General features: G+C 31.0%; 2 protein-coding genes across 3 annotated transcripts in view; one reads left to right on the forward strand and one right to left on the reverse strand.

Annotated features, from left to right (window-relative positions):
• Nucleotides 1–21,700, forward strand: part of Csgalnact (Chondroitin sulfate N-acetylgalactosaminyltransferase) — a 360,415-nt gene that overhangs the window by 251,186 nt on the left and 87,529 nt on the right. The window lies entirely within an intron of this gene.
• LOC143194852 (uncharacterized) lies at nucleotides 6,546–11,302 on the reverse strand. The gene is made up of 2 exons (XM_076401590.1): nucleotides 11,128–11,302; nucleotides 6,546–7,268 (listed from the first exon to the last, which is right to left on the reverse strand). Exons 1-2 carry the CDS (start codon nucleotides 11,176–11,178, stop codon nucleotides 6,612–6,614), a joined length of 708 nt encoding a protein of 235 aa, XP_076257705.1. The 5' UTR covers nucleotides 11,179–11,302; the 3' UTR covers nucleotides 6,546–6,611.

The following is a 21,700-nucleotide window of genomic DNA, read 5'->3' on the forward strand; positions in this document are numbered from 1 at the left end:
TTACATTACACATTTTTAAACGCAAATTTTAAATTTGTAATATCTCCGAAAACATTTGTTTAATTTACATGCTGTAAGGAACCATATTGATCTATATTAATTGCACACTGTATTTAAGGTACTTAATTCGATAAGGATTAATGCCGTATTGCTTAAAATAGCTTCGTAAATCCTAATTATCCTAGGGTTATCCCTAAAAGATAAACATATACCATCGCGGACTTTTTTGTAGACCTTTTTATGGTGTACAATACTGTAGTACATTAATTTGATCTAACTCGTAGGGTTAGGCAGCGTTTTTGCTAATTGCTAAATAAGCCTAAAAAAATAGGTTAATTTACGACATCACGTTAGAAACCTCTAAAATTAGCAATGTTGCCTTGGTATATTATACATGTATTATGCATATAAACCATCCTCTTGAATCACTCTATCTATTGAAAAAAACCGCATCAAAATCCGTTGCGTAGTTTTAAAGATTTAAGCGCACATAGGGATATAGGGACAGAAAAGGCGACTTTGTTTTATACTATGTAGTGATACGCAATATAGTATATATAAATAATGTATATTAGAAAAGTATTCAATCGGAAGTCATATTAAAACTTTTATTAAATTAAAATGCGAAAATCCCAGTTGAATGTTCACAGTTGACAAGCAAACTTAGAGATACAGATTATAATAGTTTGGACGTGTTTTTGCAATAAATGGTTAAGGAATCCCCCACGGACTTGGTGGGAAGATTTTGGAATGGCTTCAAAAAATATATGGATCAAAATTATAGATAGCGATTTGAGAAATAGGAGACAAATATCCATGTTGGTGAGATTTAGTGAAAAATATTACTGCTTAAAATTCTGCGGCACCTACGTATTAACACATTCCTGATTGATTAATTATGGTATCGTTCATGATTAAAATAGTTTTCATGAAAATTAATAAATATCTAATGTTTATTATTATGAGTTTTGACTTGAAAACAAATTAATTTTTGGGTACTAAATTAGGGTGATATATTCGTCAAATCACTTTTTGAAAAGAATCTGGTCAATACTATGTATTCATTTGAAGTAAGGAAAATTTATGATTATCTGCATTCTAAGTGTAGTAATACATTTTTGTAATATTTAAGTTTTATGGTGAAGATGTCTTACACATTGTCTTACATGATTTGTTTTAAAACATTTTTTTTTTGAGCTAGGCATAATAATTCCAAAAAAATTAAGGAGTTTTTCAATATATCCTTGAAAAACTAAACTCAAATTTAACTAAGCAATGTAGTGTTAATTGGATCGTTGAAAGTTACAATATTTACTGAATTCTTTTGTTTTACTGTGTTGCTGCTGTTTGTATGGGGATCTTTTTTTCTTTCACTACTCAAGTAATTTATTAATTGAAATTGATTGAGATGGAATTTTTTATTAGAGATGAAAATTAAAATGTCTACTAAACATATTTTTTTTGCTTGTAATTTGGCATTTTTGCTGGTGAAAACAATTATACTGTTTATAATTTAACAAAATAGTTACCTTATATTATATAGAAAATTTATAAAAAATTATTATGTTATATATAATGTAAAAAAATATAAGATATATTGCCGCGGTGTTTCTATCTGTCTGTTCACGATAAATTACTGAATGGATTTCCATGTGGTTCACAGTAATTAAACAGTAGATAGAGTGAATCATGAGGAAGGTTATATTTGTTATATATAATTTGTTAAAGCTTTGTATAAATCGATTGAAATATTTAGATAATAGTTGAAAACATTTTTTGAAGATTAACGAACCAATGTTTGGTGGGATGGGTATAGACAAAAAAGTTTTTTAGGATAATGATAGTTTACTCTACCCATTCTAACTCCTAAAAAATGATCACGTACGATGTGGTAATTGGGAATCTATTTAAATGGATACAGTATTGTGTTTTATCAACTTAAATAAGTTAGTAACCTTCATAAACAGTAAACATTTCATTCACATTTTGATAATTCTTACACTATATAATTTAAATGTATATTTTAGAAGTTATTCCAAAATAAAATTTTACGCGCGCTAAAATTAAGTAGAAGTTTTAATAATATTTTCAACATAAGATCAGCAATATATTTGATGCATAATTTTATATAAAGTGAAACACTAATAACATATTAAAATATATGAAAACTATCTCAAGAAGTGACAGTTATTACCTAAGTAACCTTTTTTAAAATGCTTTTAATTAAATCTGATTTCCATTATGTTTTAGTAATGAACAAAGTATTGACTAGTTTAAACTGCTACACCACTGAACATTTCCAGAACTCTAACAATTTCATAACATCAAATATAAGTATACATAATTTGTTTTTACCTTTATATTATGAACATATATATGGAATTATAAAATAAGTAATACAAGTTTGTATTTTAAAATAGGGAATATATAAACATAGTGGAATAGAGATTTAACTTCATAGGAAATTTTGGTGATATATTTCGCGACGTCCAACATGTAGATGTCGCTACCTTTAACACATTGCTTATTTTATTCGCTATGCTAAGAGCCACGACGGAATCTGATTGGTTCATTTCGTTCTATGGTTTGTTTATTTTGCACGCCATTTTCAATGTGCCCTATATAGAGAACAGTCTGGTTCGCTTTTTATAACGTTTATGTATTAAATTATTATTTTATTTTATTACTATATACGAGTCGGTAGTTGAAATACAGTCCCGTTCTAGGCAGTGTTGTGTGCCCGGATGCACATATAGTGAGGAAATGCATCATCGTTTTCCGTTAAAAAAGCGATCTTTAGGAAATGAGTAGAAAACATTAAAAATCCTAAACTGGTTGGGTTAAACATGAAATAGATTTATTATCGTTACCATGTGAGACATTTTTGTGACACATTTAAACTTTCCTTTAAGTACTTATGAACAATTTACTGATGATGAAAATAATACCACGAGCCCAGAATATGTACCAATGGAAGTGGATCAAAATCAAAATTATATAGAATGGCTCCCTCTGGATGTTGGGCAAAGCAAAACTTTGCGCCAGAGTCCCCTATTGAGTTGCATCTCTTTTACTCTATGTATATAAATAAAACAATTTTGAATTTGATATTTGACTTTAACATATATATTAAAACAATAATGAACGTAATTAGGTAATTTAATTTTATAGTTTAGCAATGTATATTAAATGAATGTATTTACAATTATTAAATAAACTAACTAGTGACTTTTCATAACATAGGTCTATAAAATAAATAATCAAGATACACCTTAACACCTTAACATTTGTCAATGCTTTAAAATGTTATTATTAGTAATTCATAATATCTTTTATTTGTTAGTTTCATTTTAACTGTTGCTTATGTTCATTACTTCATTTATGTATTCAAATATTCTTTATCTTTTATCCATATTTCCGACCTAAAATATATATTAAAAAACAATACATACACCAGGCTGATAATAAATAATAATTTCTTCATATGCATTTTAAATAAAATTGCATCTTTTTTTGTTTACTTATTCCCTTATTCGATCTTTGAAAACAGTAGCTGTAATTTTCTTCTTGTTTAAATATAAAATTTAAGGATTTGTCTACCGGTATTTTGCTGTATTCTGTGCCGCTTCCGTGGTTAATTTACGTACAACAGAAATGACTAATAATTAACGCCTCTAAGTACCCCATTTCGTTCAGAAAGGGAGGCATTTTTTGCGAAACCGATTAATATATAGAAGAAGATAATAAGACACATTAAAATAGTTCAAGTGGCATATACATATGTTACATTTAAAACTAATCGGTATATTCAATGCAACAAGTGACCGTGCGAAACCTTGATAGGTCTTACCAGAGACCAATCATAATAAATAAATAAACACGAATGCTTATTGGCCCCAAACTTTGAATTAACGAAATTTTGTTACAATATTCTACTATGGTGTTTTAAGAAACAATATGAACTAAAATTCGAGATGTTGTTCGTTATGAATGCATTCTGGCAGGCCAAACTGTCAATGTGAGAATATTATTTCAATGTAGTACATCGTTAGTTTAAAGTTACTTACTTTCAAAAGTCAAATATATGAGCGAATTTGAACGTTCCCCTTAAATTGAAGAATAGCATTTGGGGAAGTGCTGAAGAAGGGTATAAGGTCACTTGAGAGATCGAATTTATCTCTTTGATCATGTATTTTTTATCAATAGTAAGGTAATTTTCTGTTATATGTTTCTTAAATTCCTAAAAAATTAACTCACAGTTCTAATAAAATGGCTTGATTAGAAGTTTAATTAATAATTGTGTAGTTGTTATGTTAAATAAGTTTAGGGTAATATCGAGAAAGACGGTCTATATTTATATATAGTAATTTCTATAGGCTCTTAATAAATCTATATTGTATTTGAGGTCGACTACTCTACCTTCATAATGGAATTTTGTGGCCGCACAGCCTCCGCATTGCGCATCATCGTTTGCGGAAGACAAAAGCCTAAGTTCATGTATTATACAAGAACGTATCCCCCAGGAATATCCGTAGCTCACTCGTATCGGATCTATTTTTCTCTCAGATTTTCGAGGCGTGCAAAGTGGCCCTTATATATTTCTTTGTCGTGTGTAATATTAAGACGTTGTCGGTGCTGCTCTGGTAAATATATAGGCGAGGCTTTTTGCGAAAGTTGTCCAGAAAGAGAAATTCCGTCATTCTTTAAGTTTTGTGCGATATATTTTGGTTTATATTTATGTCATTCTAGCAATTTTCATAAACTTTTTGTTGATAAAATAAGATATTAATTGTGTAACTTTGTAACAGTTAAATTTACAGTTCCATCAGTCACTATTCGGGAGGTTTGGAAGTTGAGGGAATATGTATCTGTGTATGTTTTCTGGGAGATTATAAGGCCTTCCATTTTAATTACCTTTGAATCAAATTACTTAAGAAAATAAACAACTCATTAATAAAATAACCGTTACTCTAAGCATTCCTTGACATAATGATGTAGAGTTTGGGTAAAAGTGTGTTAAAGCTGTAAGGTTATGTAAGGTAAATTAGAGGATTCTCAAAGATCACTAGCTATACCTTAACACACCTCAAGTTCGTAGATTCCCGACACAGGCATCACATTTTAAGAATTGAAATCTCCAAAACCCGACCGAAGTTGCTGTGAATTAACATAGTGGAATTGTAATCTATCCAGATAGAACAACGACCACGTGCATCCGTTTGGTTATTTCTTTAGGAGGGAGGCGCTATATAATGGAGGTGAAAAATATTTTTTATATCGGCTTAACAAATTCGGAATTTGTAATATTTGTCATTGCAAAACTAATTGGATCTCAAGGCTAATTTATAATTGTGATGATCTAAAATTATTTGTTTTAATGACGAAAATGAAAAGATATTACTCCATCAGAACCACGTCTGTCAGATTCGCTAGCATACATTTAATAAAATATTTTTAACAAAAAAAATTTAACCGACTTCAAAAAATAAATAAGGAACTCACTAAAAATTAAAAAATAATCAAATTTAGATTTTTAACACAAAAAACATTTTTAAAAAAATGTACATAATAGTCGTTGTAATAACTAAATAAAAATAAAAAAGCCTTTTTTAACCTATCTACTATACGTATTTTATATTCTACTACATACACACAATTTATCTTAATACCTATCTAAACCTATTTATCTATTTACAATATTATTTTAACTACTACCAACTGGTCAGTTTAAAGTCACGTTGAAGATTATTTTTTAATTTTTAGTGAGTTCCTTATTTATTTTTTGATGTCGGTTAAATTTTTTGTTAAAAATATTAATTTTTTTTCTTTTTAGTGTTAGAAATTTACTCAATAAATTACGCAGTTATTTTATTTAATATTACAATAGGTAGGCCAAGAAAAGTTCCCACTCGTTTGAGGAAAAATAGGGATAAAGAAACATTGATTGAAAATAAGGAGAAATAAGGAGCGCTTCAGGCCCCAGGCTTCGCCCCCTAACCTAGATGATTTGACAAGTGCTCTAACTAAACTAGAACAACAAAAAGTTACTCTCCGCGCCGGGAATGGAACTTGCTACCTCCGATTAGGAGCTAAACGCTTTATCAATTACACCATAGAAGAAATTATACATTGGAATTCTACGAAGTCTTGTAGTTAGTGCTTAATGAGCAAACTGAATCGTTTTGGCAGTGAACAACTTCCGATTTTTCATTACATCAGCTGAGCAATAGTATTATACCCAAATATATGATTATTTTAGTTAAAAAATATGTGAAAACTGTGTACGTGCCTTTGAAATTTGAGCGTTTCCCTCGATTTCTCCCCCTTGGCCCCATCGGATCCTGACTTGGTTCCAATGGGACTACTTAGGAAGTGCACTCTTTCGAATAAAAATCGAAATTTTGAAAATTTATATATATATATATATATATATATATATATATATATATATATATATATATATATATATATATATATATATATATCATACAGCCGAACATAGAGCCTTCTCCTTTTTCGAAGTCGGTTAAAAAACATATGAGTAATTATTATTTATATATTTATTTAAATTATCTCATTAAAAGCATTATAAAAATGATTAACAACTAAATTTACTTTCTGAAACATGTGACTGCGGTGTTGAAAATATCCAAAGCGTGGTTTCTGATACCCATGAATGCGGTCTCCATACATTGTCTGGAATCGGTAGAGATTGTTGTAATGAATTCCAGGATGTTTTCGAAATCTTTATGTAAAGCTGGTGAGATTTTCTTTACTGTATCTATAATAGAGGTACCGAAGGTGAGGAAGCAGACCATGTCGTCTGATGAGCACTTCTTCAAAGTTTGGATATCGGCTTCAAAATCGTCCTTGAATCCGGTGAACTCCTTCAGCATGGTTTTCATTTCGTTGGTGATTTTTGGCGCTTGAGTTGCGATGCATTTTCCGATATCAGTGGAGGATTCAGTAAAGGCAGCTTCGAATTTGTCTTTCTGATTGATGATGCAGTCCAAAACGATTTTACCGTCAGCAGTTACGTTGCCTTCGAAGTCGCGGATCATGTTGATGAATAACGTGTTCAGGTTCTTCCCTTCTGCGATTACGGCGTCGACGATTTTCTTCTCAATTTCAGGTTCGTGGTTCTCAATCTTAGCCATGGCTTCGTTGGCTTTGGCGAAAATTTCATCGATTTCCTTGAATATCTGTTCGAAGATCTCTGCCACCATGGATGACATGCCGCCATTTAATCGGGAGCTGTATAAACCAGCCTGAAAGATATATGTATGTTAGTTAATAAACTCATTGATACATTTTTGATGTATGACTTAAATTTTACATATATTTTTTTTGATCTTAACATTATACATTATTTAAAATTGCTTTTGTGGTTCTGACAATGCAAATTGGATGGGAATTTATCAGAACGGCATAAATTACTATAACTGATATTACACTTTTAGTACTGTATTCTATATGCCTATACATTAGTTTTAAAGTTTTTTTTTAATTTTAAGTTTAATTGTAAAAAGTCGTTACAATATAACAGGCGGGGCAAAAGTCTTGCTACCATTTTGACAGCACACCATTTTGGTTATGTGATTTTTACCTCAATTTCGCTTTAACCATTGTATTGTCTACATCTCCAAACGCCACTAAAATGAGCAGAAATAGTGACAATACTTATTGAAAATAACCATTCCATTATTGCCACTCAGCAGAAATTGCGTCAAAAATATCCTAATGGTCCGGTGCCTCACAAAACCACAATTTATCGTTTACATGCGAATTTTCGACAGTACGGTATGACAGTAGACAGGACTCTCTCTGGAAGATAACGGACGTCACGTAACGCTGAAAATGTGACTCTGGTGCGCGATAGTATTGCAGAGTCTCCAAAAACATCCGTTCGGAGACGTGGTTCCCAGTTACACATTTCTGCGCCCAGTTTAAGGCGAATTTTGAAAACTGATTTAAAAATTTTCCCGTACAATATTTAATTAGTCCAAAAAGTGCTACCGAGAGATCCTGATCAACGAGTTTAATGTAGTAATGCAATCCTAAGGCTGTCTGGTGAATTTGAAGATTTTTCGTTTAAATTGATAGTGATTTTATTCTCAGTGGCCACGTCAATAAACAGAACAGGCGGTTTTGGGGAACACAGAATCCTCAATAAATTCATGAAACATCATTGTATTCACTAAAAACAACTGTATGGTGTGGTATTCATGCTAGTATTGCATAGTTACTGTTACTGCTGAACGGTACCAAGACATGATTCGAAATGTTCTTGTGCCTGAAATGGAACCACAAAGACTAGAGGGCATGTGGTTTCAGCAAGGTAGGATCACAGCACACACAGCTCGTTCAACAGTTCAATTATTGGATGACGTTTTCCCACGAGGATTAATTTTGCGAAGTGGCGATTTAGCATGGCCAGTCAAATCTCCGGATTTAATAGCACCAGACTTTTTCTTATGGGGTTTTTAAAATCAAAAGTGTATGTGAATAAGCCCCAAACGATTCAACATTTTAAAGATAATATTCATCACGAAATTGAAGAAATCGAGCCTCAGATGTTTCAGGATGTCATGAAAAATGTCTTAAACAGAGCCGAAAGTTGCATAGCGAATCGCGGTCACCTATTAGCCGATATAATTTTTCACGGCACAAGGAGCAAGGTCTGGAGAGTACGGCGGGTGGTAGAGCACATTGTTGTTGTTACCTGAGTTTTGTACAGCAACATGTCGTCGAGCATTGTCATGCTGAAGACGACAAATATTGTCTGTTCGTATTCCGGCCGCCTATTACGCCGTCTCGCGTAGTGCTTGGCTCAAGCGCAATAATTGTAGTCGATAGCGATCCCTATTAATGGTTATATTAGGTTTTAGCAGCACATAGTGTACCACACAGAGTTGATCCACCGTCAATATTGATATTGATGTTGATACTGGACCAGAAGACCATTCTTTTCGCTTTAGATTATGATAATGGATCTACTTTTCATCACCGGTAACAATACAATCCAGAAAAACCGTTCTGATTTTTTCCTTTGATGCAGAATTTCACACATGACCTTTTCACACGCCTTTTATGTCATGTCCCCTAGCTTCAATTCATACGTCACAAATTATCCGGACTTTTGGATCATCATGCTTTCAATAATACCGCATAATCTTCTTACACCGATTTTACACCGATTATCATAGAGTAGTGCCTTCAAATCCTGGTCTTCACATTTTCTTGACCGCCCATAACGCTTTTTCCTTATTCTTTCTTCTAAATCATCATTTTTAAAACATTTTATTCACATATTGAAATCAATGGATTATGGTTGCCATAAGTTTTTCACAGTATTCGATGATTTTCCATCGTCTTTTTCTTCAAATTGAAATAAAAAAGTAAAACTGAAATTTTGATTTACTTTGTACAAAACAGGTCAATTTAAAGGTCCCCGTCCTGACATAGATTGTGCTACTAGAATTAAATCCATATGTTTTTCAGTTAGCCCCAACTTTCAAAAGATGCGTGTATAATTTTGACAGTTGTCCAATCATTTGTTTGTGAATTATAGCGCTCTGAGTGAAGCAAATTTTGTTATTGTAAAAAAAATTAATGAAAAGGAATTTCTCGTGTTGATAAAATATTACTTTTTGAAGTTTGAAAGTGGGTGCCGCGCGAGCTCACTTTTGACCAAAAACAACGACGAGTTGATGATTCGGAACAGTGTTTGAAATTGATCAAAACCGCGATGCGTCGATATGTGATAATGGATGAAATATGGCTTCATCATTTCACTCCGAAGTCGGCTGGCAAGGTTATGGCGTCTGTAATTTTGGATGCGCATGTAAATTATTCCACGCGCATTATTCATTGGATACCTTGAAAAAGGAAGGACCATCAGCAGCGACTATTAGATACCGTTATTGGACCGTTTGAAGACCGAAATCGTCGAAAAATTGCCGCATTTGAAGAAAAAGAAACTGATGCTTCACCAAAACAATGCACCGTGTCACAAGTCAGTGAAAACGATGGCAAAAATCCATGAATTGTGCTTCGAATTGCTTCCTTATCCGCCGTATTCTCCAAATCTGGCCCCCAGCGACTATTTCCTGTTCTCAGACCTCAAAAGAATGCTCGTTGGACAGAAATTTTCGCCGAATGAAGAGGTGATCCATGAAACTGAGGCCTATTTTGAAGCAAAGGACAAATCGTACCACAAAAATATTATCGAAAATTTGAGGGTCGCTATAATCAGTGTATCGCCCTTGAAGGGAATTATATTGAATAAAAAAACGAATTTTGCCAAAAAAAATTTGTTTTCTCGACCTACCAGAGGACTTTTTAATTCAATTGTTATTCAGTCATTTTCAAAGAACTGAAAGAATTTTTAGACGTACGGTCAGTTCTTAGACTCTGTCAGTGAGGCCTCAATATGAAGTTGGTTACAAATTAACAATTAGTAAAACAATTGCAAATCCTGCAAGAGATGGTTTTCATGGATTTCAATATTAATTTATAGGCCCATGCAAAAATATGCTTCTAAAATGCTTCTGAAGTGTGGTAATTTCATTTTTTATGTTTTTGATATGAATTTGATTTTTTATAAAATATATAATTATTGGTATAGGTATTTTAAAAGTCTTGATTAGGTGTTTTGAGCTGGTCATTTGAAAACAGGCCAACAATTGAACAAAATGAGCGAATAAGTTGATCAGAAAATTCCCTTTATTGAGAAAATAAGCAGACAAGTGCTGCTCCCTGGATTTGGGATGCGTTCTCCAAACGTGACATATTTACTAGTCGTGACTTCATCCTATAGATATTTGTCATGGTTAATGCAGTAGGTTTTAGTGGATGAACAATTTAAACTGGTGGACGATCTACGTAAATTTAATCTCAATAACTTTATCGCAAATCAATTATTTACTTATTTATTACAGAATTCATATGTAATTTGAGATATGGCGTAAAGTTCTGAAATATATGAAAATATTTTCATAATTAAGTTCACCATTACTTATATTTTAGAATAAATAAATTTGCTCAAACAATTATAAAAATTAAATCAATTTATATTTTAGAATTATTCAAAGAAATCCAAGATTAAAATCTCAAAAAGATACTTACATTTGCTGTTACCAATAAGGCAAAAAAGGTGACTAGAAGTTTGAACTGCATCTTGGTTTGGTTTCAGAAGTAGATTCGGTGATCTGGTAATGTAGTAAACTATTTAACTGTAGAATGAATCAAGCTTTTTATACACCTTTTTGTTAAGATAAAAGTGATATCGCTCCAAAACTCAAGTGTTTAGTTTCATCTAATAATTAATAATAGTACACAGATCTATTGGGTCAAGGAATCCCTAGTACATTCGTTTAGACTACATATATAAAAAACACTTTATAATCTAGGGCAATCATCGTCTTATCTATTAGTCGATTTATTATTGTTTTTCTAATCAATATGGGGAAAATTGTGGTTAACTTGATAAAGTAGGTTATTATTGTATAAAATTAATTGACGAAAATTGATTAATAACAACGGCCTTGTAATAATCTCTTGAATTTTTAAACTAGTACTATGAAGGGCTCAGGGTAAGCTTAATATTGTTTTTAAAATTTTTATATTTATGAAAAGCTTGAGAAAGTAAAAAAAATATAGAAAAACTGTATGATAGTAGATCAATATTAAATTGAAATAAAATATAAAAGGAAAATATGGTAATATAAATATTATAATGACATAAATTAGTTTAGTAAAGTTGTATGAAGTATGAAAAAAGTTGCTAACGGGTATTTGAGTATAAATTATGATTAAATTGTTGATTTTAATAACTATTTTGAAATGTAACTCATAAAGTAATTATTTAGTAGTTATTATTTATTTATAAAATGTAATTATAGTATCTTTGATATATAAATTATAGTGAATGTTTTACGTATACATAGTTTATTGTAATTAGTTTAATTATCATATTTAATTACAGTTGTATCTATTACATTTAGTCGATTATAATTAGCTAATTAAAATGTGTAAATTATATTATTTAGTAATGGATAGTTTTTTGTCGCTTCTTTGTGAATTGAAAGTTTCTTTATGTTTTTAAGAATTTCATGGATTAATCTTTCCTCGGATCATTCCATGTTTACGGAAATTTTCCAATATTTCTTCATACTATTCATCGGCAGTTTTTTTTACAAATAAGAAATATAAAAATTCTTCTTAATATTCAGTCGACTTATCGAGTAATTTTTTTGTCAGGTTTGGTCGGCTTGCCCTTCAACAGTGATGTTATAATTTCCATGCCCTGTTTATTTCTTGCCTGTCAATCAGTGAGAGGCCTTTATTATTAAATCTTTTTTTTATTTAAGGGGCTTTCCTGAGGCAGCTTTTCACGACTACATGAATAGGAATGGTCTATTGCCAGTGAGTGTCAAGTAGATTCGGCTAAGATTGAGCGATGACCTGGGTTCTGTCGATTTTAAGGGCGTTGGCCTATTGTGCCTTATTGGCATAGTGCGGCTGCAGAAAATTGCATAAGATGTAACATAGCTTCCGTCGTTGATGGGATGGTGTCAGCTACGTTGTTTTCGTAAAAGTGCGATCAACGATGATCGCATTGAATTGGTTATCTCATTTGGCATATTAACATGACTATTTATCAAAAAATGTCCCTGGTTGCTGAAATTCGTTGTCATTTCGGCCAAATTCGGGGTTTCAACAAATACTCATTTTAATATTAACATTTTCTTATTTATTGACGATTAGATTATATTTAATAGACGTCCTCAGAATCAGTTACTAGCCACAGACCGTCAAAATGATAGTAAATTTATTTTAAAAGTTATCATTTTATATATTTTACAAGAGAAAACATTCATAGATATGCAAAATGCATTTGACAGAAAATCAAGACAAATATAATAAGTTATGTTATAGCAAGCAGGAGTAAGTGATACAATTATTAAAAGTAATTCAAGAAATATATTGGGCAAACATAAATATTGTAATTTAAACAACCAGATATCAAATACTCTCAGAATTCGAGCAGAACTAAGTCAAAACGAAAGTCTAAGCCTATTTTTAATCATAATATTTATGGATGCAATAATAATAAGAAATATTAGATCTAAAACAGATTGCACACATGATAAAAAAAATATCAAAATATGACGAAAGTAATTTGCTAGTCCATGATAGTCCAGACTACCTACTAATAACCTTAAGCAGATGGAACATCTAGTGATACCGAATAAAAACAAAATTAGTTGAGGGTATAGGGTGCCAGAATATAAATAAATTCATTTAAATATCTGAGGAAAGACTACATTATAAAACCATTAGAAGAATATATAGAAAAGAAGACAACTTAGTTGGCGAGGCGGTGTATTGAAGACACAAGATTAGATAAGAAAGTCTGGGAAACGGCCTAATTAAATCTGTGACGAAGGTATTAGGAATATACTGAAGAAAAGAGGAAAAGAGAAATAAAAATATTAAATACAAGCCAGAAAAAATGGACCGAATTTTTCTACGATTTTTACAGAACGACCGTATATTTATTAAACTAGAAAGAAAGACTTATTAAATTCAAGTTCTGCAACAAGCGTTCACCAACTCCTATCATGGTTAGATTATAAAATGGAATATCTGATTTCTTAAATAGCTTCCTTAAATAGATCACTTCTTATGTTATTAAATAGTTCGATGGACGTACTTCACCAGGTTAAAGGTGATTTTTTAATTTTTTAATAACTAATACATATTTGATTGAACACTTGGAATAATACTTACTTGCAACATTGTATGAACCCGAATGTTGTCATAGTAGGTAAGTAAAATAAAAGAAAATAAGCAAAAATCGAGTTTAAAATTTCATAGGAGAACTTAACATGATAAGCATGTCTAAATACAGATTTCGTAAAGTTCTTGATGATGTATTGCATAAGTGCAACTGCACATGCATAAGTTTGTAAGGTTGTTATTAAAATAAACTCTAAAATTTAAAGTTCTGAATTTTATTTACCCGAATATTACTAGGTAATTTGATACAACACATATTTTTGTCCCTCAAAGCTGCTAAAAGTTTCAAAAAATTAAACATCCATCATCAAATATAAATAATTTAAATCTTTTTATGTGTTGCAGTCATGTGTTTTGTCAAAAACATTTGCATCTGTATTTTAAATTTTTATCATACAATTATAGTAATACAAGTATAGTAGGTAAGTCTTACACTGATAGTATGTTTACTTAATGTTCTTCAGTATTCTATCACGCTTAATTGTTCTTTTTAAAATTATTATTTCAGTTATGGTTACACCCTGCAGTTACTATCGACAAGTTGATTTTGAGTAAATTGTCTTGATAAATCCTAGTTTAATTTTTTCCTTTATAATTTTTTCCATTGATATCACATAAGCAATTTTTTAACTATGAAATATACGATAAATAATCCAAATAAAACCGAAACGCGCTAAATGTTCAAACTTAGAACGAAGATACTCAGAAATTACGGTTGGGAAAGTGACGTCAGTGTTTCGTAGTGCTTTTGATCGTTATTTGACCTAACATGGCGAATTTTGAATAGTGTTTTTATTTTTATTAAAATCGCAGTAGTCCCACTTTTACTTTTAATTTAGTAATTTTTAACAATATTTTTATGATTATTACAGTCATCTATTTTATTGGCGGAAGCACCAGCAAATTATTTGCAAATTTGATGCGGAAACAATATACTTTTATTGACAAAATTAATTCACGGCTCCAGTAATTGTCCAATTATAATGAAACAAATTTAATAGTCGAATAATTAAATAACTTGATTCAATGCTATATTTTTAATTAATTATATATCGTACTTTGCATAATTAATACGTCCTTTCTCTCATGCTACGTTTGTATGGAACAAAATGTAAATTTTTAACCGTGTAAAATGAAACAAACAGCGTTTCAACGTCGGACAACGTAAGTTATGTGCAGTCCCCGTTAAGGGGGGTTTAAGTGTCACGGCAATCCATTCGAGAGCGATAAGGCAAAGTTAAAAGGGCCAAACAAAGGGTTTAAGAGGTGTTCCCGAGATTTAAATAGGGCGCGTATGCATACAACGGCGCTTTTAAGCCCCGACGATTACTGGATTCGATTTGTAAACGTTCCAGGGCCAACGTCGACAAACTGCTTTAATATGCCCGTTGTTTGGTTTCCGTTAATATTTTCTACGGCTCTCTTTCTGCCGGCGAATTAATTGACTTTGGGTGTGATTTTCTTCACGCATTATGATTAGTAACAGTGCCGTTGTATTTTACTTAGGGTCCAATAATAATAAGTAGAATACACAGTAGTTTTATAATAATAATATATAGTTTTTTTATAGCAATAAAAGAGCTAATGCACGTCATCAAAACTTATAACCCAACCCAATTTGTGTTGGGTTACAACAAAATAATAAAGAAAATAAAATAACGAAACAAAAATAACGTTATAAAATGTATTTAATTAAAAGAACAACATAAGAGTTTGTCTATTGGAGCTCGTTTATTATATCTACACTAAACTCCTTTCTACACCACCTGTGAGGTAGAGATCTAGACACCTTTTATATAGTCGTTTCTACTGGAGCCTAATCAGCCTAATTAAAAATCGTAACGTGTTCATTTGAGAGTATATTCACCTTTTTATCTTTGGTTCTTTTTTCCTTCGATCCTGTCAGGGGAACGTCAAGTTATTTTAATATCACTGTATTTCCTCGTAGTTTCTTCTGTGTTAGATTTAATAACTGTATTCTCTCTACTCTGCAAAAAAATAGTATTAATTCTCTTCTCATAAATACTTCAGTTGCCCACATATCTATGCACACATATTTTTTAATCTTTACAATACGATTTTCTACAGTTATCCTATATTAATGATATACCATCTTTAGTTTTTTCCCGTGCTGTCATTCTGTATAGGTAATACTCAGCATAGGGCTATCATACCACCACAAAGATCATTCAGTCACTGTCTCTTTCACTATCAGAATCACTGTTCAAGTCAACTATGAAATTGTTAATTTCTAATCTATCCAACCATTGTCCACAATTCCACCATTTTTATTTTCTTCTTCTCTCTATCTCATGGAGTATAATAAACTCAAGGTGTTATTGTAGACAATTATTTTTCTACAGTGTATGTTTTTTTCAAGCTTGTTTCTAAGTTCTAGTATATATGGATATAATAACTTTGCTCCAGTAATAAAATGATGCCTGTTTCCTTCATTAACTATAATATATCTGCAATGAATTAATATTAAGACCAACAAAATCTAATATAACATTATAAACGTTTAGCTTTGTGCATCATCTTTCCTCGTTTTTGTATGCCTTTTTAGCGTTTTGCCAAAAGTCGCCTAATGCTCTATTTTAAAATATACATGTCTCATCTAAATACATGAAGTGGAATTATACCATATAATAAATCTTGCTTTATTTTATTATATGGTTTTAAAACAAATATTTATGTTGATATTACTTTATTTCTCCTTAGTTTGTTCTCTTTCTACCAGTATGAAGTTAGTCTTATTTCATTATATCAAAACGTTCATGTATATTCTGAACAATAAGACACATTTACATAAAGTTTTCACGCTCCATAATACAATATCCTACAGGTAAAGTATATTAATTATATTCCGACCTTTAGTTGTTCCCTCTTTCATCACCCTGACTTAGTATTTGTTAGCATTGAATCGTAAACCAATATTCGTAAAGTTTTATTCAATCACTGTCATTTTCAGTACCACTAATCTAGTAAACTAAGTAACTAAACATTTTATTTTCAACAAATCTAAAACTTGCTCAGGATTCCACCATTTGTGAATTTCTTCTTCACTATTTCTGATCGAGCTCATCTAAACCGAAGGTGTTATTATCGACGATGATTATTTCATATTATATAAATCCAGACAGTTCTAGTCTGAATATCCTTCTCGACCTGAATGTTATTGCAATAATTCTTTGCAATACCCCATATCAACTCAATTGGATTAAATATGGAGTCATAGAGAGGAAGAAATAATACTCTGTGGCTATAACGATCTGCAATCCGATCTATCAGTAATATTTTCTCAGGCTTATTTCTAAAAAAAGTTATGGTTCATTTCTCCATGGTAGTCACCCTTGGAATTGGAGGAAGACACTAATTCTGCACCAGGAATAAAATCATTCCTGTTTCCAACATGAGGACCTATATATGTGCAATGAATTATTAATAAATGTAATGCCTAAAAAACGTAATCAAGTTATTTCAAAGTTTACCTTTTACCATCATCTTTTGTTGTCTTTAGAATATATTTATTATCATCTTGTTATGAGTAACCCAATATACCATTCTCAAATATCCATGTCCCATCTTAATATACAAATTGATATAATAATTCTTCCTTGTTTTTAAAAATTGTATTCTCTTAAAAGCAATGTCTGGACGTTCCATTAAATCCCTTTGTGTGTTATCTTTACACCTCTTAAATCGTATATTACCCAACACTGTATGAAGTGATGTTCTACATCAGCTTTTTATGAGTACTTTCTAGACTAATAATTTTCTCTCAATTAATTGTATTAAATTATGTTTCGATTAATAAAACTACTTACTGATTTATACGTTTCGTATATTTGATCTCTGATAGAGCTAACATCAAGATGATCTTGATTCGTTGCCCGTTTCGCATAAAGACGGTTTCTTTTATGTGAATTTAAGTTTATATTGTTTTTTATTTTTTAATATATTTTATTATTATGTGTAACTGCAACACGCTAAAAATATTTTCAATAAAAACCGTCACAATTATAATATATATTTAACAGTAAAAATATCTCTTACCTCTCTAACATATTTTACAGGCAAGAGTGGGCGGAGCCACCATTATATCGTTCCTGTTCGAAATAACTGATTGCAGACTCACTCAGTTTTTGACTCTGACTCTGTAACGGCTTCGGCCTTTTAATCCAGAGTAATAATATGTGTCCATTAGAAATGTATTAAAACAAAGCGTTAAAAAAACCTTTGTGGGATTAAAATTCGTAATTATAATATTTTAAAGAATTTTGCAGACGTTTGACAAACTGACGACTTTTGCAGGTTTATTCGGCTATATGTTCGTCCTTGTCAAATAGCATTCTATCACTTTTTAAATAGAGTACAATGAGAAGGAAAATATTGTCTCACTGTAAAACGAATTTACAACTTTTGACTAGCACGTATTGATGACGTGTGTTTGATTGACACTGCTATATTGAATAGACTATATATACTTTTTCAAGTTTGATTAGATTTTAATTAACGATTTTAAAATATTTATATCTATTCTTTTTTTATTATATAGTATCTCACTGATATTACTAAAAATTTTAATCTGAATATTAGAGAGAAGCTGATCTGTCCTATCTCGACAAGTTCGTGGGTCTGGTCAAGTTTATTAATAGTCTGGTTAATGCTATACATTTCCAAATTTCTATGGACATTATTATTTATGCTGTACCATGAGATATTAACAACACTTTGCAACAATATTTTGTTGTGAAACCCATGGATTATGTGCAGAATGGGTTATGTGTATATTGTCCTTCTTGACACAACTCCATATCTGGATGCCATATGTCTCAATAACTCATACATTTTTCAAGTTCAATATCCAGTTTGAATGTATCAGTATTTGGTAAATAGTTCAATGTTTTTCTCTGAAGCCAAGTTGATTTGCTAAGATTATGTTGTTGTTAGTGATTACTTTCGAATAATTAGTTAGTTAGGAAATTATCGGTAATAAGTAGATTTACCGAGTTTAGGTGTTATTATCATTCCGTATATCTTCCATATCTTAAGTTTTATATATTTTAATCTAAAAGGACTAATTATTAAGTAGTTAAGTTTTAACTAGAAGCTGTTTTAATATTTCTCTTGTAATCAAGTAAAATCCGGGAGTTTTATAGTTAATCCTTTCTTTTATTTCCGTTGCAATTTATTTTGAAGTAGTAAGCCTCAATATTTTATGATAAGATTCTTCTGTTAAGAGTGCTTTCATTCTTATTTAGTTCATTACTTTACTATTAATTTATAGTTCACTTAAGCAGTTGGGGATATAGTTTTTAACTCATTAAACGGATATTTTGCTTGAGTTCCTGTCTAGACCAAAGTACCTTTTTTATGTTGTTGGAGTTCTAGTTGAATCAGTGCAAAAATAAGACTGTTTCATCTTCGATCGACTATGTTACAAATTAATTCCAATAATAGAAAATATATATCACTTTTGAAATATTCGTTTTATTACATATTTGATAGTTAATAATATTAGAACGTTTATATTAACAAAACGTTTGTTAATATCAACATTTTGATAATGTGAGCTGCATTTTATTTGAATTAGTTCACATTAACGAGCGTGTGATGTATTTTACTGAATTCTAACTCATTCTTTTTTTACTATGACATAACTTAATAAATCAGTGAAATATATATTAGCGTGAAAAAATAAAGCCCGGAGGGCCATTTTATACAAATAAGGTATAAAATATAAGGAGACAGGGCGAGTGAGCTTAAGGACTGTTACTCTAGATATATTTAAAGTCGACAGGCAATGAAGACGTGTCCCGGTCCCGTCTGATTTATTTCGGCTTTCAGAAAAACTCGTGACGTGACAAACTTTCGCAATCCCTTCGCCTTGCACTAGCGCGAAAAAAGCCAGCTAAAAAATAAGAGGAAACAATATTTACGGGCCATTACGACCCTTATCGGCCACTTTATTTTAGAATATAAGGGAATCGACTAAAAGGTATCGGCGTCTAGATGGAAAACATTATAAAATGCCTTTGTCGGAAATTGACATTTGCCGCGGAAAGAGTTTCCACGACAAAATTCTTTTGTTATAAAAGTCTATTACCGCCTCGAGTGCCTTCGAGACTGAAAAGGTCCGCTTTTGTATTAGAAGGGCGGCCTTTTTGCAGAAACAGGCTCTTCTATTTGGCGGTAGTTTTCCTCGTCTTTTTTTCCTCTTTGGAGAAAATGGAGTAAATTTATGGAAATTGCCCTAATGAATTAATGTCCTGGAAACGGCTCTATTCCTTAGTGTTGCGCGATGTAGATTAATGAAAACACTTTCGATCTAATAATGAGTTATTAGTTATTCAGTATATTTAGAAAAATACACTTTAGCTACGGCAAGTCAGCGTATTCATAACCGGATTATATTTCAGTCAATTTCGTTTCTTATGGTTCTTTTTAAAATGCATTGCACCAATTTCGTTTTAATAAAATTGTTCATAATGCTTCAAATATGCTGAATATTTCCGCCAAACTTAGTCATAGAATTATTGGCTCTTTTAATTAGAATAATTAGAATATATATAGTAGGTATAAATATAGTAATTATAGGTCGTTAGCACAGTGAAAGCATATCAAAAAGGAAAGAAAAGAGCCGGAATTGAACTCCAAACAAATATATTACCTATATACAGGTAAACATAAATTATCCCTACATATTAAGTTGCTGCTGTCCAAACAGGTACTAAAGCCTACATGAACTTACGGAGTATTTACAGATGTTCTAAGTATTGTGGATACACTCAGATACTACAGGAACAATTACCGTCATAGACGAAATAAAGAGATTCGCAACAAGGCATGACGAAACACCCCAGTCCCATGTAAACATCGTAATCCTGTAGTTCTTGGGCAACACTGAACTAAATCGCAGACTCAAGAGAAAAACCGTATGATCTTAGGTCTCTAGATAAGCAACTACTTTTAAGTTGTCTACAAAAGACAGAGACACATTGTAATGAAGAGTATGGGCAAACTCAGCAAAAGTGGCGGAGAGTATAGAAATGCAGGCAAATGGGTACCATGTAAGTTGAATGCCAGAAAGATAGACATGCAAAAGTCTGTCCTGGCATCAATGAAAATTATCAATTATTGATATTAAACTTACATGTCTAGAATAGGCTGCAAGATGTGCAAGTTTCAGCACATAATCTGGTCACAAATTTCACATATACACATCATCGCATATTCATATTCGAAGCATTTTCTTAGTAGTAATCATATTTTTTATATCGAACTATGCCGAATAGTGTCTTAAAAAATAAAATATTTTTAACAAATAAATTGAACCGACTTCAAAAAATAAATAAGGAACTCACTAAAAATTAAAAAATAATCAAACTTAGATTTTTGTCACAAAAAAAAAGTTTTAAAATGACAGAAACCTTATTCAATCTATCTACTATACGTATTTTATATTCTACTAAATACCCACAATTTATATAAACATATTTATCTACTTACAATATTATTTTAACTACTACCAACTGACTAGTCTGACTAGTTGAAGTCAGTGCCCAGAACAAACAGTTATATAAATTTTGATTTGTTTTGTTGGTAATTTAATTTTCTTAATTTTTTATTTTTAATGTCAAAATTATATTATTATTTTTGTATTTTTGAGCTCGAACGACTTCAAAGTGATCAGTTGGTAGTAATTAAAGTCATATTGTGAATATATAAGTAGGTTTAAGTAGGTATTTAGCTAAATTGTGTATATATAGTAGAATATGTAATTATAATGTATAATGAATACATATAGTAGATAAGTTAAATAAGGGTTTTGTTTATTTTAATTTAGTTATTACAACGATTAAATAATTTATTTTTTCTTTTTAGTATTAGATAT

This window comes from Rhynchophorus ferrugineus, unplaced genomic scaffold, assembly GCF_030347505.1.
Source record: "Rhynchophorus ferrugineus isolate W39M unplaced genomic scaffold, kcgeb_rfMv2 rfM4, whole genome shotgun sequence".
NCBI classification, from domain to species: domain Eukaryota; kingdom Metazoa; phylum Arthropoda; class Insecta; order Coleoptera; family Curculionidae; genus Rhynchophorus; species Rhynchophorus ferrugineus.